At 43.4% G+C, this 15,840-nt stretch overlaps 2 protein-coding genes across 4 annotated transcripts in view; one reads left to right on the top strand and one right to left on the bottom strand.

Annotated features, from left to right (window-relative positions):
* COL10A1 (collagen type X alpha 1 chain) overlaps window positions 1-2,771 on the top strand; it is a 76,609-nt gene extending 73,838 nt beyond the window's left edge. For both annotated transcript variants that reach the window (XM_061623660.1, XM_061623659.1), the window contains exon 3: window positions 107-2,771. In XM_061623660.1, coding sequence (XP_061479644.1) covers window positions 107-1,962 — 1,856 coding nt within the window. In that variant the 3' untranslated portion in view covers window positions 1,963-2,771. The remainder of the gene's footprint in view (window positions 1-106) is intronic.
* The window catches only part of NT5DC1 (5'-nucleotidase domain containing 1), a 164,300-nt gene that overhangs the window by 125,743 nt on the left and 22,717 nt on the right, over window positions 1-15,840 (bottom strand). For both annotated transcript variants that reach the window (XM_061623663.1, XM_061623661.1), the window contains exon 6: window positions 5,547-5,628. In XM_061623663.1, the coding sequence (XP_061479647.1) occupies window positions 5,547-5,628 (82 nt within the window). The remainder of the gene's footprint in view (window positions 1-5,546; window positions 5,629-15,840) is intronic.

The following is a 15,840-nucleotide window of genomic DNA, read 5'->3' as shown; positions in this document are numbered from 1 at the left end:
ACTGTTTTTTTTAAAGATATTGTTAGACTTTTCTTAATGGTGATTGCTATTTCAATTTGAATCACTTAATTCCTAGAACATACTAATTATTTTAATTTTGCTTTAGCTTTACAGCCAAGGGGAGGACAAGGGCCTCCTGGTCCAGCAGGCCCTCCTGGTCCAAGAGGCCTACCAGGCCCTTCAGGAGCTCCAGGAAAAGCAGGCTATGGAAGCCAAGGGCCTCAAGGGGCCCCAGGACCCCCAGGACTATCAGCCGTTGGAAAGCCAGGACTGCCAGGTTTGCAAGGAAAACCAGGGGAGAGAGGACTATCTGGAGACAAAGGAGATATGGGCCCTGCTGGTCACCCAGGGCCAAGAGGACCCCCAGGAGCCCCTGGAATTCCTGGTCCAGCTGGGATATCGGTTGCTGGGAAACAAGGACTGCCAGGGCCACAAGGGCTAAGGGGCATCCCAGGAGAAAAAGGTGAGCCAGGCATTCCAGGTATAAATGGACAGAAGGGAGAAAATGGATATGGGGTTCCAGGTCGCCCAGGGGAAAGAGGTCTGCCAGGGCCACAGGGGCCTTCAGGATCCCTGGGACCTGCAGGGATAGGGAGGCCTGGGGAAAAAGGATTTCCAGGTCAGCCGGGTATTAAAGGGGATAGGGGCTTACCAGGCACCCCAGGACCAATTGGCATCCCAGGTCCCCAAGGCCTTCGTGGGGAACCTGGAGAACCAGGAATAGGAAAACCTGGGCCAAGTGGACCACCAGGAATACCAGGAATACCGGGAGCAAAAGGACTTCCAGGTCCCTTTGGCCTGACTGGGCCTCCTGGTCTCCCAGGATTTGGAAAACCAGGATTGCCAGGGATGAAGGGTCAGAGAGGACCTGAAGGCCTCTCTGGTGTTCCAGGAGCAAAGGGAGAACAAGGCCCAGCTGGTGCTCCAGGTGAACCAGGACCAGTTGGACCATCTGGGAATGTAGGCCCTCAGGGGCTCAGAGGTGCAGCTGGTGAAAATGGCATACCTGGGCAAAAGGGTGAAACAGGCCTTGCAGGTCCAGCAGGGCTCCCAGGTGTTAAAGGAGAGAGAGGTCTACCTGGACTGGAAGGGAAATCAGGGTATCCTGGGGAGCCAGGGCTTCCTGGCCCAAAAGGACATCCAGGTTTGCCAGGCCTTAAAGGGGATACAGGCCATGCTGGGTCACCTGGCCTGCCTGGACCAATGGGATCACCAGGACCTAAAGGAGTGGCAGGAGTCAATGGTGAGCAAGGCCCAAGAGGACCACTAGGGATACCTGGTACAAGAGGACCAGTTGGGCCTCCAGGTATTCCAGGATTCCCTGGCAGTAAAGGGGAAACAGGTGCACCAGGGTTACCAGGCCCCATTGGTATTGCTACAAAGGGCTTAGATGGGCCTATGGGACCTCCAGGACCACCAGGCCCCAAAGGCCACGATGGGGAGCCTGGATTGCCAGGTTCTCCAGGTCCACCTGGTCCTCCAGGACAAGCGATACTGCCAGAAGGCCAGGCCCTGGCAGGAGTGCCTGTTATGAAAGCAGGTGCAGTTCAAGGTCTAACTGGCATGCCAGTGTCAGCTTTCACTGTCATTCTTTCCAAAGCTTACCCCGCAGCAGCTGCCCCTATCAGATTTGATAAAATTTTGTATAACAGACAACAGCACTATGACCCCAGCTCAGGCATCTTCACTTGCAGAATACCAGGACTTTATTACTTTGCTTACCATGTGCACGTGAAAGGAACACATATTTGGGTTGGCCTATACAAAAATGGCTCACCCATCATGTACACCTTTGATGAGTATAAGAAAGGATACCTTGATCAGGCTTCTGGTAGTGCTGTTGTTGACCTCATGGAAAATGATCAAGTCTGGTTGCAGCTGCCCAACAATGAATCAAATGGCTTGTTTTCTTCAGAGTACGTTCACTCCTCCTTCTCAGGTTTCTTATTTGCACAAATGTAACATCCTGACACTCCAAAAATATAGTACCTTAGTATGTGTGTTTCTACTTCTAGATGTCCAGCAGAGACTAGCTAAAGAAAGTGTGGACTCAAAGTTAAATTTCTAAGGCAAGTGCTACATGATGTGTGTCTTTTCAAAAGACATTTTTAAGTAGGGGCGGGGAGTCTGTCTGTGGCTCTCCAGAATGCTGCTGGACTCTGACTCCCATTAGTACCAGCCAATTGTCAGAGATGATGGGAGATATAGTTCAACAACATCTGAAGGGCCACAGGTTACTCATCTCTCTTTTAATCATACACCCAACACCCACTCTAAGTGTGACTTAGTTGGATTCAATCCAAGGAATGCTATATTCGGCATTAAACTTGCACACCTATTTGGCATTACAATCAGCATATGCAGTGATTTCCCCCCTGTAACACTAGCATAACCTTCCGTACTGTATTGCCATGACACCCTATACATTCCATCCCAAGCATTTTCATGCTAACACAATATGGTCTAAAATCAAGTCATCAGTCATCTAACAGATTACACATTGGCAACAGTTCAGATATAATCATGTACAATTATCCATAACCAACAGCTAGTGACACTGGTGGGGATTTGCAAAACAGGATGCAGTTCAGCCACTTCTGTGGGATCCAAATGAGCTTTGCAATATAGAGGGCATATTCATCCAGATGTTCAGGTGTGCAGTTTAGCATACTGATACAACATTCAATGTCTAGAACTGGCCTAGTACAATTTTGGGTAATTGATCATTTAACTCAATTAAACTCACAAAATATATTGCTACCCCTACAGAAAGCCATCTTTTTATGCATGGTGTTCAGAGAATGATGTGCATAATCTACATAAATTATAAAAAAATATTATTTAAGTTTGTTAGTTTTACACTATGGTGCTTGTACAATTATTCACTTATCGTACCAACATGAGACCAGTTACATTTTTTAAAATAAGTTAACATTTCATCCTACACTAAGCTCTTGATGACATGACTTTGTGTGAAATCAAAATAAACTGTCTTTATTTTATTCATTTGACACCAACATTTTACACTTTGTTCTAAAAATGTCTAGTTGTGTTTGTCAAACATGATTTTTAAAACCTGTATTAATACAAAAGTGAAATATATATTTCAGTTTTGTCTGTCATTATTTAGTTATTTTTTAAATTATTTATTGGAAAGTCGGGGAGGGGGAGTCATTGTTATTTTCCCATATAAGTAGGCTGACAAAGGTTTGTATTTTATATTCAATTTCAAAACTAAGGATTTCACTTAAGAATTTGTTCTGTCAAAAATAGTGAATAGGACTTTTAGCTGTAAGCTACAAGGCTACATTGAAAGCAAAACAAACCCAGCTCTTTATGAAGGGATGCAAGTGCTAAAAAGCAAACCTTGAAGTCAAAGACACTACCTGCCCCCCCCCGCCAGCACCATGCGGCCTAAATCTTTTAAACCCATTGTCTTGATCCATCAGAACTGCAAAAGAAGAAGGGAACTTTGCCATGGAGATAGAGGCCCTCAGGTACAAACATATGTACAGATGTCAGTATAGAAATACAGATATAGTTCTATAAGCACTGTGCGAGGCTTCAACATCAAACTCTGAATATAGTTTTACACCTGTCGGGTATGATTTAATTTGGATTTCTGCATTGAGCAGGGGGTTAGATTCAACAGCCTTATAGACCCCTTCCAATTCTACAATTCTATGATTATATTTTTTTCATTATACTGCAATCAGCTCTGAGAATTTATTCTGAAATGCAGGGGGGGAAACACCTATAATAATTAGAAAACATCTAGTCTAGGGGTGTCCCCCTTTCCTGTTCACAATCCAGGTAAAAGTTTGGGATAAACTGTATGTTACAGCTGCCTTGAGCAAATTTTGCACACACACTCAGCCAAATCATGTGTATCTTACAAGCATGATGTGGTGTTTTATCGAGTTGAATATCCATTCCCACCTCTGCACCATATCATGGCATCTGAAGGCATGCAATCCAGGAGCTGTGAGCCAGGAACCCTTGCAGGGCATTCTGGAACAGACAGATGTGATGTTCCTATATTAATGTATATATGGTAAGTGTTGGTTGTTTAGAAGATACATGGTAAGTGGAGTGAAAGAGGAGGGGGAGTGAATGGGCAGTAGAATGCTAGATGATTGGCTGAGTGTTTAAAATGGCTGAACGTATAAAAGGAAGAGAGACAGTGGAATCGGGGAGGTGGTGGTGGTGGATGAGGTGAACTGAGTGGGTTGCTTGGTGGGGTTTAGAGAGTTGTTTGCCAGGAGAGAGTGGAGAAGGAGGGGGGTGGAGTTCGGATTAGTATTGAGTAAAACCATATGCTTATGTGCCTTAAGAAGAAATCTTGTTAATCTTGTTAGCTTTGTTATCTTTAATAAATACTTAATTTGGTTTACCAAAGGCCTGATCCTTGGCTGGGGTTTCACAGACCAGAAGGGAGGGTAAGGTAATGACCAAGGCTGAAGGGGAACTGTAACAAATGGTGGCAGCGGTGAAGAGAATAACAATACCAGTATTCAGAGTCTCTGGGAATACTAGTATTGGGACGTTACTGGTGGTTGCCTAGCAGGGGGATCTGTTGAGATCTGTGCTAGAGCGGGGAGAGAAATCATAAGAGAGAGCGGTCCGGACTGGTGGAGTCCCTGGTGGTGCCTAGTGACAGGCAGTTGCCACGCGCAGGTAGGAACCTGCGAGGGAGAGCCAGGGAAGGGCGTCACAACAGCTCTCAGGCCACATGCAGGCCTTACATTACACACACTGGGTGTTTCCACCCCTTTAACAGGGTTGCTGCGTGTATTGCTGTGCAGTCAGCTTGGCCTTGGGTGGGATTTAGGCTGGAAACAAACATTCAGAGGTAAATACAGAAACATACAACCCCATGGTTGTCTCCAGCAGCATGTAAAGTAAGGAGAGAAGGTGGGCATTTGCAAGCGAGAAAAAAATGAATAGGGGAGAGATTATGATGATGGTATTAATTTGTGGACCACCTTCCACGAGTCTCAAGGTGACTTACATAAAAACAGCTAAAATACCTTTAAAAACAGTCCAAAGACAACTAAGGATTAAAAACAATACAGAACAAACATGCCCTTATTCCAGCTACTTTTCTCTCAGAGTGCCTCTGAAACTGGGTTTCAGTCAAGGAAAAATCAGCAGGCACCCGTGTGTCCCACTTCCTTTTTTGCAAATGCCCTTTGCTGTATGTTTGAGACAAGCACAGAATTGGGACCCCTATGTTTGTTGCCAAACATCTTGCTCCATCCTTAGACCCAAATCTTCCCAGTACAAGTATAACGCTAACTTAACATCACCTAACTACAAATCAGTAACTTGAAAGACTTTCATCAGTTTGGAAGGGGCCATTTGTGCTATAAATACAGAACTCCATGCAATATTTACAGTTCACGGTTTGTTTTGCATGGGCACATTCAAGGTTCAAACTGCCAAAGGTTCAAACTGCCAACTACCATGAAGTGGTAGGTGCATAAAGACTAGGGGTTTTCTTTGAAACACAAAAGTAGCCATTATATGACAAAGAATTCACTCACCTTTAAAAGCTGAAGTTTTATAATTATGCTGTATGGCAGCAACCATATCCTTCCAAAAGTCATACTTTCGTCTAGAACCAGGCTATAAACATAAAAAGAAATATACATTAATTCCAAATATTAAAAGAAGAAGCACTATGTATTTCATAAACTAGTGATTTTAAGGGAACCCGCAACAAAATTGTGCACTTGGATTTTCAAAATGTTTTTGATAAAGTACCTCACTGAAGACTCCTGAGTAAGCTTTGCAGTCATGGAATGAGAGGAGAGGTCCTCTTCTAACTGGATCACTAACTGGTTAAAAAACCAGGAAGGAGAGCGTAGGAGTAACTGGAAAATTCTCATAGTGGAAGGATGTAAAAAATGGAGACTCACAAGGGATTGGTATTGGGACCCGAGATTTTAAAGTTGTTCATAAATGACTTGGAGTTATGGGTGGGCCAGTTTTTCTGATGACACCAAATTGTTCAAGGTGGTTAAAACAAAAAGGGATTGTGGGTAGCCCCAAAAGGATCTCTCCAAACTGAGTGAATGGGCAGTAAAATGGCAATGTAAATAAGTGTAAAGTGATGCACATTGAGGCAAAAAGAATTCTTAATTTCACATATATGCTCATGTGTTCTGAACTGGTGATGAATGACCATGGGTGAGACCTTGGGGTCATAATGGATAGCTCAATGAAGATGTTGATCTAGTGTGTGGCAGCTGTGAAAAATGTGAATTTCATGCTAGGAATCGTTAGGAAAGGAAAATAAAACTGAAAATATCATAATGCAATTATAGAAATCTATGGTACAAACCAAACTTGGAATATTGTGTACAATTCTAGTCATCTTACCTCAAAAAGGGTATTGTAGAGCTGGAAAAGGTTCTAAAAAGGGCAACCAAACTGATCAAGACAATGGAGCAACTCCCTTATGAGGAAAGGTTGCAATATTGGGGACTTTTTCGTTTAGAGAAAAGGTGAGTAAGAGGAGACATGATATAAGTGTATAAAATTATGCACAGCATGGAGAAAGTGGATACAGAAAGGTTTTTCTCCCTGTCTCATAACACTAGAACTCATGGACATCCAATGAAGCTGAATGCCAGAAGATTCAGGATAGACAAAAGAAAATACTTCTTCACATAGTACATAGTTAAACTATGGGATTTGTTCTCACAAGAGGGAGTGATGGCCACCAACTTGGATGACTTTAAAAGAGGATTAGACAAATTCAAGGAAAATAAGGTTAGCAATGAATACTAGCCATGACTGTGAAGCTCTCCTGCAGCATGTCTCTGAATACCAGTTGCTGGAAATCACAGATGGCCAGAGTGCTGTTGCACTCAGATCCTACTTTTGGGCTTTCCATAGGCATCTGGTTAGCCACTGTGAGAACAGAATGGCCTGATCCAACAGACCCTCCTTGTGTTCTTACAATGTTGTAGTTGAAGTACTCATGTTCAAGAGCCAGTCAGCAATGCTCTTTTCTAGGATATTCTGTTCTGTCCCCCACTTCCACTTTTCTGTCCTCCACCCCCACTTCCTCCAGTCAGCATTTCATGTGTATTGAGTATGCTCAGTCCATGCTGAGCTGTTTGGGGGTTTGCCCAGTTAGGTTTTTTCCTAAGTATTTTTTGTACTTCTACAAACCTTGGGGTTCCCTAAGGCTCACTGATACGTCCTCCTTATCTACATATGTAGATCTCAGGTGGGAAACTGCCAGTCTGTGAGCCTAATTAAGCCCAGCACATTCCAATTTGGCCCACAATGCCGTTCCCCACAAATCACATCCACTTGCCCGACACCTGAAGTCATACGTCAGTGTGGTGTAGTAGTTAGCATCACACTGGGACATGGGAGGCTAGGGTTCAAATCTCTGCTCAGCCTTGAAGATCACTGGATGACCTTGGGCCAGTCAATGTCTCTCAGCCTAACCTACCTTGCAGGGCTGTCATGAGGATAAAATTAGGAAGGGAGACCCATGTTTGTACACCATATTTGAGCTCCTTGGAGGAAAAATGAGATATAAATATAGCATAAATAAATGAATATGTGAAGTTGAGTGAAGCTACAAAGAAACAATTGGGAATTTAAAGTGAGCTCCCAGCTGCTCCTCTACAAGCAGGACTCCCCAACAGCACTACTGGGAGTTCAAAAGGGCCAAAGGGAGGCCCTTTGAAGTCCATTTGCAGGAAGTAATTTGGATTTAAACCACTTCCCCCAAAATGAGTTTTTTTCCTCTGCAGAGAAATGCTCTATTTGCAGAAAGGAGTTTAATTCAAATCTCTTCTCTTCCATGGAGTGTTTTTTTCCTGTCAACGTTGCCCCACAGAGGCGGAGGAATTAAGGATCCAGCTTGCTGGTGGCTGGATCCAGTTCCCTATCCCAATGAAGATGCTTCCATTTTGGCTATATAGGGATCCACACTCAAGAGATTGCTGTTAGTATTACAGGATATGACAGCTGAGGCTGGGCTTACACATGTGGCAGAATGCGGTGGTAGAATAGACTATTTAGACTCTTAACTGTGGTATACCGCTTTTGAATGTCAAAACTCCCTGCAAATAGAAAACTAGCAAATCAGAGATTCCAGCCCAGCACTTTGTCTGCTGTGCTATTTTTCTATTTGCAGTGTTTCTGCTTTTTTTTATGTAAAAGTTTCAAAAATGCATTTTCCACCTCTGCAGTCTGAAATGGTATAGTCCAATATTTCTCAAACAGTGAACTGGGGGTCACTTTCAGATGGGCCCTTTGGGTCACAGCCTGCCCAGTGCCTCCTCACTTGCCTGCCATGCCATAGCCTTTTGGCTGAACCTATGCCAGCACCAACAATTCCTTGCACACTGGTTAAAGGTGGTAACATTCATTCATTCATTCACTCATTCAATCAATCATTCAAATAAAAGAATTGGATAAAAGAGGAAAGCTACTATAGGAGGTACGTATGGGTGTAAAATGACCAGGGAGGAGGGATGAAAGAAATTGGCTGTTGCATAGGAGGCGGCTAAGGTACAACTTGAGTGTGAAATTCTGCCTAAAATGGGGAGGCTAAGTCTATGCTTAGCTTGAGAAAATCTGACCTTTGGAACTCCTTGCCTCAAGGAAAACACTGTGGCAAAGAATTTAGCAATTTCCAAAGAAGGATCACAGAGCAATCCAAATGGTAAGAAGCTGGCAGAGGTGCCCAGTGGAGGAGCAGCCTTGGAAAGCTCCACAGCATCAATTTCCTGCTTAGAAGCCAATGCCCCAGCTGAGCGCCAGCTCCATCGAAAGCTGCATGCACAAGTGGGAAGAAGTCGGCTCCCATGAATCAGCCTCCTGGGAAGTAAACACTCCCCGTAGATGCCCATTACAATTTTTTTACTCCATTGGCCTTTCGTCCGATGGAGATTTCAGCCGGATTGGGACCCATGGGAGGGCCCCAAATGCGAGAAGGACCTTGCATAAGTCTCCCCCCGCAGCTCCTTCCCCACCATGTCACTGGAATGCCCATTTTCCGGGCTATTGCTGACTCTCCGTCCTCTGGGCTTGCCATCCCCGGTAGACCCCTGGTGGCGCCGGAACGGTCCCTGCTGCACCATGATTCAGTCACAGCAGGGGGTTTCTGCTGCCAGCTCAGCAGGGGGTCTGCTGCATCCAACTCCCCCCAGCTCAGCTGAAATATGAGTTGGATTGTGCCCTTGGACATGAGTATAAAATGTTGTCTGTAATTGCCAGCTGATTATGCCAAACTCTGCCTCCATCTGCCACCATTTTGTGACTGGTTCCGCCCCTGCACCACAGTTTTGTGACTGGTGGGTCTCAGTATTTAGCCACCTCAAGTAGCCCTAACGGTGGAACTTTTGAGAACCCCTGATGCAGCTGATTCTACCACCTCAGTGTTCTGCCACATGCATGGACTATGCCTCTGAGAAAGGGAAATGGATGGAGATTCAGGCAGGAGTTACAATGCAGCTCAGGTATTAATTGGCACTGAAAGGCAATGTCTTGTTTCCTTATCTGTTAATGGCCTATCATGAACACAAATGCAGTAAGTGATGTTGTGATACTGAAATATACAGATCATTCAGCATCACTGACTGTTCTGCTATGGGGGGGCTTTTACCACAAAATCTGCAGCTAATCTGGCAAGCTGATGTTATTTACAAAACCGATTAATCACAGGCATCACTGGGGCATGCAGGCACTTCAGTTTCTGCTCTTCATTTTAACAAATCTGTATGTTTGCAGTTGAATTGTTGTAGTAGATTGTTCTCCTTAGCGACATGCCTAAAATTACTTAAAAGCTTTGTTATACAGAAGTGCTGTAAAATGAGCTTGAGGAGGCAGCAACATTTGTATGATGACCAAATGTAATCCAAGCACTATTCCAAACACAGAATTGGATTTACAAAGTTTGGAGAACCCATATATATATATTCCCATTTGCTCCAAATATATATATGTTTCCCATTTGCTCTAAACAACAGGAACAGGAACAACAGGAACTAGCCAAATCCAGGTTGGGCGCTCCTTCCTCATGCCCCTGCGTGTAACACAGTGATAGCACTCCCTTTCCGCTTCTCGGACTTACTTTTTCCATCCCAGTCCTTCCAGTAGGCAGAATGAGGTGGCTGCCTCAGATGACAGATGTTGGGGAATGGTGCTAAGAGGTTGGGGGACAAACCTGTGTGTGTCACACAGTGCTGGCTGCAGGCAGGGCCCATGAGAGGGGGGTGCAGGGGGTACATCTTACCTGGGCCCGGGGTCAAAAAGGGGGCCCAGGAGCCAAAGGAGGGGAGCTCCCTTTTCCTCCCTTTGTTATGTCATTTCCTGCTGGCTCCCATTCTGCAAGCCTGCTACAAATGGTGCTTTTTTTTCTTTCCCCCCTAACTTGTGCAAAAAAGCATAACATTGTTCAAATAAATATTTGTATTTTTGTTGGATTCTGAAAATACAAATAATCAAACTTGAGGATTTTTTTCATTTTTTATGAAACTTACTCTGGAAGAAACTGAGCATGCTCGGTGGCCAAGGTAACAAGAGGAAGAGATACTTTGACTTTAAGAAGGCGTGGTCATTAGGAAGCTAGATTAACCCTTCCCTTTTAGTATGAAAGGAAAAATGCGGTTTGAGGGCCCATATAAGGTAAGCGGTGTGAACCTTTAAACCCTATCACGATGAGAAAATCATCTCTCCAAAATGTATTCTCACAAATCAGGAGCCCAGAAAAGACAAGAAAGAACGAGAGGAAAATGAAAAAAGGAGTCAACAAACACTCTTTCAATTTGGATTAAGTGCGGCTTCAAAAAAGTTTTCATTGAACTCACCTACAGAATTGGAGCAAGAAGAAACTGTTGGAAACCTCATCCCCAAACAAGGAGCAGTTGATTTGGGTAATCATGCACAGTATTTTGATGAAGGGGCAGATGCAGAAAATGAAAATGGAAAACAGAAAGAAACAGACATACAGACATACGTGGAAGTGAATTTGGAAGATGAGAGGAGTAATCATAATGTAGGCCTTGACATTGGATGTATCACAACCGAGTTTCCATCTCAAAAGGAAATAGAAAAGTATGTTACGAATGGTCACATCCCTCTGCCTAAGACATTCCCAAAAGACACCTGCAATCAAGTGTTCCCAGAAGGCATACTGAAATTTCAAACCACTAATGGAGATGTAAGAGACTGGCTTGTCTGGAGTCAACAGAAAGAAGCTTTATATTGCTTTCCGTGTCGATTATTTTGGCACAAGACAGTCAAGACTAGCAATTCTGTGTCTAAGTCTGCACTGGTATCTGCTGAAGGCTGGGATTCTAATGGGAAGTGGCGGAAACTTTCCTACAGGATCCCAAAACATGAAAAAGGCAATAGTCACAGAGAATGTTACCTAGCTTGGCGAGAACTAGAAAGGCGCCTGCTGTCTGAGACAGGAGTTGACATCATCTTGGAAGCGTCAATCAAAACTGAAGCTGTGAAATGGTACAACCTTTTAAAGTGCATCATCGATGTTGTACTCTTCTTGGGAGAACGTGGTCTAGCATTTACTGGTTCATCCCATTGAATTGGTGATTCAAACAATGGAAACTTTTTAGGACTCATTGAACTGCTCTCCAGGTGGGACCCCATCCTTCAGGAACATGTAGAGGAGTCACAGAAAAGGAGTGAGCGGCTTTATCTGTCCCCTGACTCACAAAATGAATTTATTGCAGAATGCTCGAATCTTGTGAAACAACACATTTTGCTTGAGTGGCAATCTGCAAAGTACTTTGCAATAATAGTAGATTCCACACTGGATTATTCCCATATTGAACAAACAACATTTCTTTTGAGATACGTACTTTTAAAAGAAACTCAGTATGAGATTCAAGAAAGATTTCTCAAGTTTGCAGATTGTAGCAACAAAAGAGGGGAAGAAATTGCTCAGTTGAGAACTGATACATTGAAAGAACATGCTATTCCTCTCAGTGATTGTAGAGCTCAAGGCTACGGTAATGGGGCAAATATGGCCGGAAAATACAACGGCGCACAAGCAAAAATACAAGAACAATGCTCAACAGCAATTTTTTCACCTTGTGGTTGTCATACACTCAACTTATGTGGAAATGATGATGCTGAATGCGTACCTAAAGCAATTACCTTTTTTGGAACAATTCAAACTGTGTACCACCTGTTCAGTTCCAGTGCTAAGAGGTGGGAATTACTACAAAACCATATTGGTTGTTCTCTTCATGGTATGTCTGAAACAAGATGGTCAGATTGTGTTGAATGTGTAAAGCCTTTTGCAGCTCACTTGCCTGGCATTAAATTAGCACTGGAAGACCTCCTAGAACTAAATTTGATAGCCAAATCAAGAAATGAAGTCCATGGAGTTTTATTATATGTGACATCTTTTGCCTGTGTGTTAATGTCAGCCATGTGGTACAAAATATTAGCTGGCATAGATATTTGCAACAAGGTCATCCAAGCTAGAGATGCCACACTGGATGTTGAAGTAGCAAACATAGAAACTTTCCTCACAGAGCTGACAAAACTTCAAAAGTACTGGAAATGCATGTGGAATGAAGCCAAATTGGTTGCGTCAAACCTAAATATAGAAATAAAACTCTCCCGTAGATGTGATGGAGTTAGGCGCAGGAGGGCAAGGCCGCATGACAACAGCACACCTGAGGCTAACTTGGAAGAAATGAATGACACAGATGATACTCCAGAAGAGGCCTATTTCAGAAAGTGTGTGTTTTACATTTTGGTAGACAATGTTATAGCAGGATTAACTGTCCGCTTCAATGCTGTTAAGCAGTTGGCAGAAAAATTTGATTTCTTGTGGAAATATCTCACCATGTCCGAAAGTGATGTGGAGAGAAAAGCTTTATCTTTATCAGAGCAATATCCTGCTGACCTTAATGGTGATGATTTTGGAAAAGAAATGCAACATTTACTCTCAGTACATAAAACAACTTTTGTAAATGCACAGTTAAAGCCATTAGATCTGTTGAACTTGTTAACAGAGTACAGACTTGGTGACCTGTTTCCAAATGTTTGTGTTAGCTTAAGAATACTATTAACAATTCCAGCAACAGTAGCTTCTGGAGAGAGGTCATTTAGCAAACTTAAGCTAATTAAGAATTATTTAAGGTCTACAATGTCTCAGGAACGTCTTGTGGATTTGGCCAGGCTAAGTATTGAATCAAACATTGCCAGAACAATTAATTTTCATGATGTGATTCAAAATTTTTCACAAAAACAGGCCAGGAAAGCTCTTTTTTTAAAGTATATAGTAAGTTTATCTACCTTGTTTCAATGTGAATTCTTTCTCCTTATCTGTATTGTAGCATAAACAAAGATGTTCAAATCAAATGTGCTTTCTTATCTCTGATCCTCTTTTATTTTATTTATATTTATTTATATTTATCGTGGAGGGAGTATAAGAGCATAAGGCCTTAAATGCAGAAAATTAACAAAGTGCTCCACTACACCCCTCTCTCATCTTCCATACCCTTTTTGACCTTACAGGCTACAGCTCATGGCATAAAACCGTAGTGGATAAAAACAGAATGACTAATGGAGAAGGGAAGGGGCCCAAAATAAACTTTGTACCCCCTGATAAAATTCCTCTCAGAGGCCCTGGCTGCAGGTTTTGTGGGGCCTCGGGCATAGTGCCTTCAATTCTCTCCTCCCCCCCCGGCCACCTCTCTTGGGGCCTCCCACCTCATCTCCAAGGCACTGCTGCCTTCTCACTTACTCTCTCCCTCTGGGCCCAACCCACAAAACTATCTGGGTGGGAGCGGGAGAACACAAGAGAAGCAGAGGATCTTGCTCCATCTCCTTGTTCTGGTCATTAACTGCATGCTTAGTAGGTGACGGCAGCCGGCAATGGTGAGCAGGAAGAGCAGAAGGATCAAGAGGGTCTAATGAGTGGCAGTGGGTCCCCTGCAGTGGTGTGGGCCTCAGCAGGGGCCCATCAATGCCTACCCCCAATGCTGGGCCTGGTAACGCATGGTCTGTTCTAGCTAGCCCACTATCCTCAGGTGCAGGAAGAATGCTGTCCCATCACCAGTATAGTTAAGATTCAACTGCCATTATGCTCAGTTTCAGTACACCGTAAGGTCCCAGAGCAGTTTAAAACCACAGAAAAGTACAATATTAAAATCAAGATTTAAATTCAGAAGACTATAGTGGGTCATATGTAGAAATAGTCAAAGGCCAGCGTAAAGAGGTGCATCTTCACCGTATGACTAACCCTAGACAATGAGGCTGCTGTCGGAATTCTATTGAGTTGCGTAGCAGAACGGAGAGTATTGAGCGAGCTTATGTGTGTGTGTTTGAATCTTAGCTAAGATTCTACCTTCCCTGCAAATTAGTCACACAGAGACTTTAAGCTGTAAAATAAGAAACAACTACTTTATTCTGGAAGTACATGCTTGATAGGAAAGAGTCCTTACATCTAGCTAACTAACTATGTTGGAGCAGTCTGCATTGGTCCCAGTACAGCTCTCATGCTGGTTGAGAGGGAGAGACGAAGGAAAGATGTCTGCTCCCCTCTCGAGAGAGAAGGAACACTGAGAAGGCAGGAAGAAATTGGGATCAAACATCCTGTGCATATCAGTCTAGCAGGAAGGAAGAGACAGCAGGAGATCAAAGGACAGGTATAGTCTAGCAACCAAGAGGTCTAGCTCTCTAGCTACCCTTATTAACCCCATGCAGCCTCAACCCACCAAGTTGGAGTTGAACCTCATACATTCCAACACCCCTTCTCAACGAGAACTTGGTTCATTCTACAAGGTGCATCTTGCCTCATAGTTTCTGGTGTGGGACTTTGCCCAATGGTTTGGTCAAAGCATCAGCTGTCATCTCTTCTGTTGGACAGTAGGTCATCACTAGGAGTCCTTTCTCCCTTATGTCCTTCAGGTAGTGGAACTTCACATCAGTGTGCTTCATGGAAGAACTTTGCCCTTCTGATTCCGCGAGTCTTATGCAGGCTTGATTGTCCTCAAGTATTCTGATAGACTCTGGTTCAGATATGCCCAAGTCTCCTAGAAGCTTGCATAGCCACAGCATTTCCTTGCATGCCTCATCAGCTGATATGTATTCAGCCTCAGTAGATGAGTGTGCTACAGTCTCTTGCTTTCGACTTGTCCAACAGATAAGTGACTGTCCATAGTAGAATAAGTTTTCACTGGTTGACTTACGATCTTTGGTGTCTCCAGCTCAGTCAGCATCAGCATATCCTAGAAGTTTAGGATCTCGAGTAGCTGATAGTTTTAGTTTTAAGTTTGCAGTGCCTTTCAGATATCTTGCCACTCTCTTGACTGCTTCCTAGTCTTTCTTGTTTGGCAAGCTGGTTTTTCTGCAAAGGTATCCCAGTTCTGCCCCCACATCTGGTCTGGTTATTGTGCTGATGTACAGGAGTTTCCCTATAGCTTGTCTGTACCTTTCATTGTCTTCCCAGGGTTGATTGTTCTGGTCTGGTTTCAAGTATCCTACTTCCATTGGTGTAGGTGCTGGATGTGCATCCTTCAGTCCTAGACTCTCAATTAGGTCTTGAATCTTTTGTTTTTGGTTTGGAAGAAAGGATCCATCGTCCTCTCTTTCAATTTGTATTCCAAGGTAGTATGTGATGTCGCCCAGACATTTCACTTCAACTTCCTTGCTTAGATTATTTACTAACTCTTGCTTGTCTTGTGGATTCTCATAAGCCAGTAGTAAATCATCTACATAAATCAAAATATAAGTCCATTTGTTGTTCTTGAATCTGCTATATAGGCATTGGTCTGCTTCACCTCTTTTATAGCCTTGTTTCAAGAGCATTTGGTTCAGTTTGTCATT

The sequence above is a fragment of the Rhineura floridana genome, chromosome 4, assembly GCF_030035675.1.
Source record: "Rhineura floridana isolate rRhiFlo1 chromosome 4, rRhiFlo1.hap2, whole genome shotgun sequence".
Classification (NCBI taxonomy): domain Eukaryota; kingdom Metazoa; phylum Chordata; class Lepidosauria; order Squamata; family Rhineuridae; genus Rhineura; species Rhineura floridana.
The sequence above is the reverse complement of the archived record's forward strand: the minus strand, read 5'-3'. Positions and strand labels throughout refer to the sequence as shown.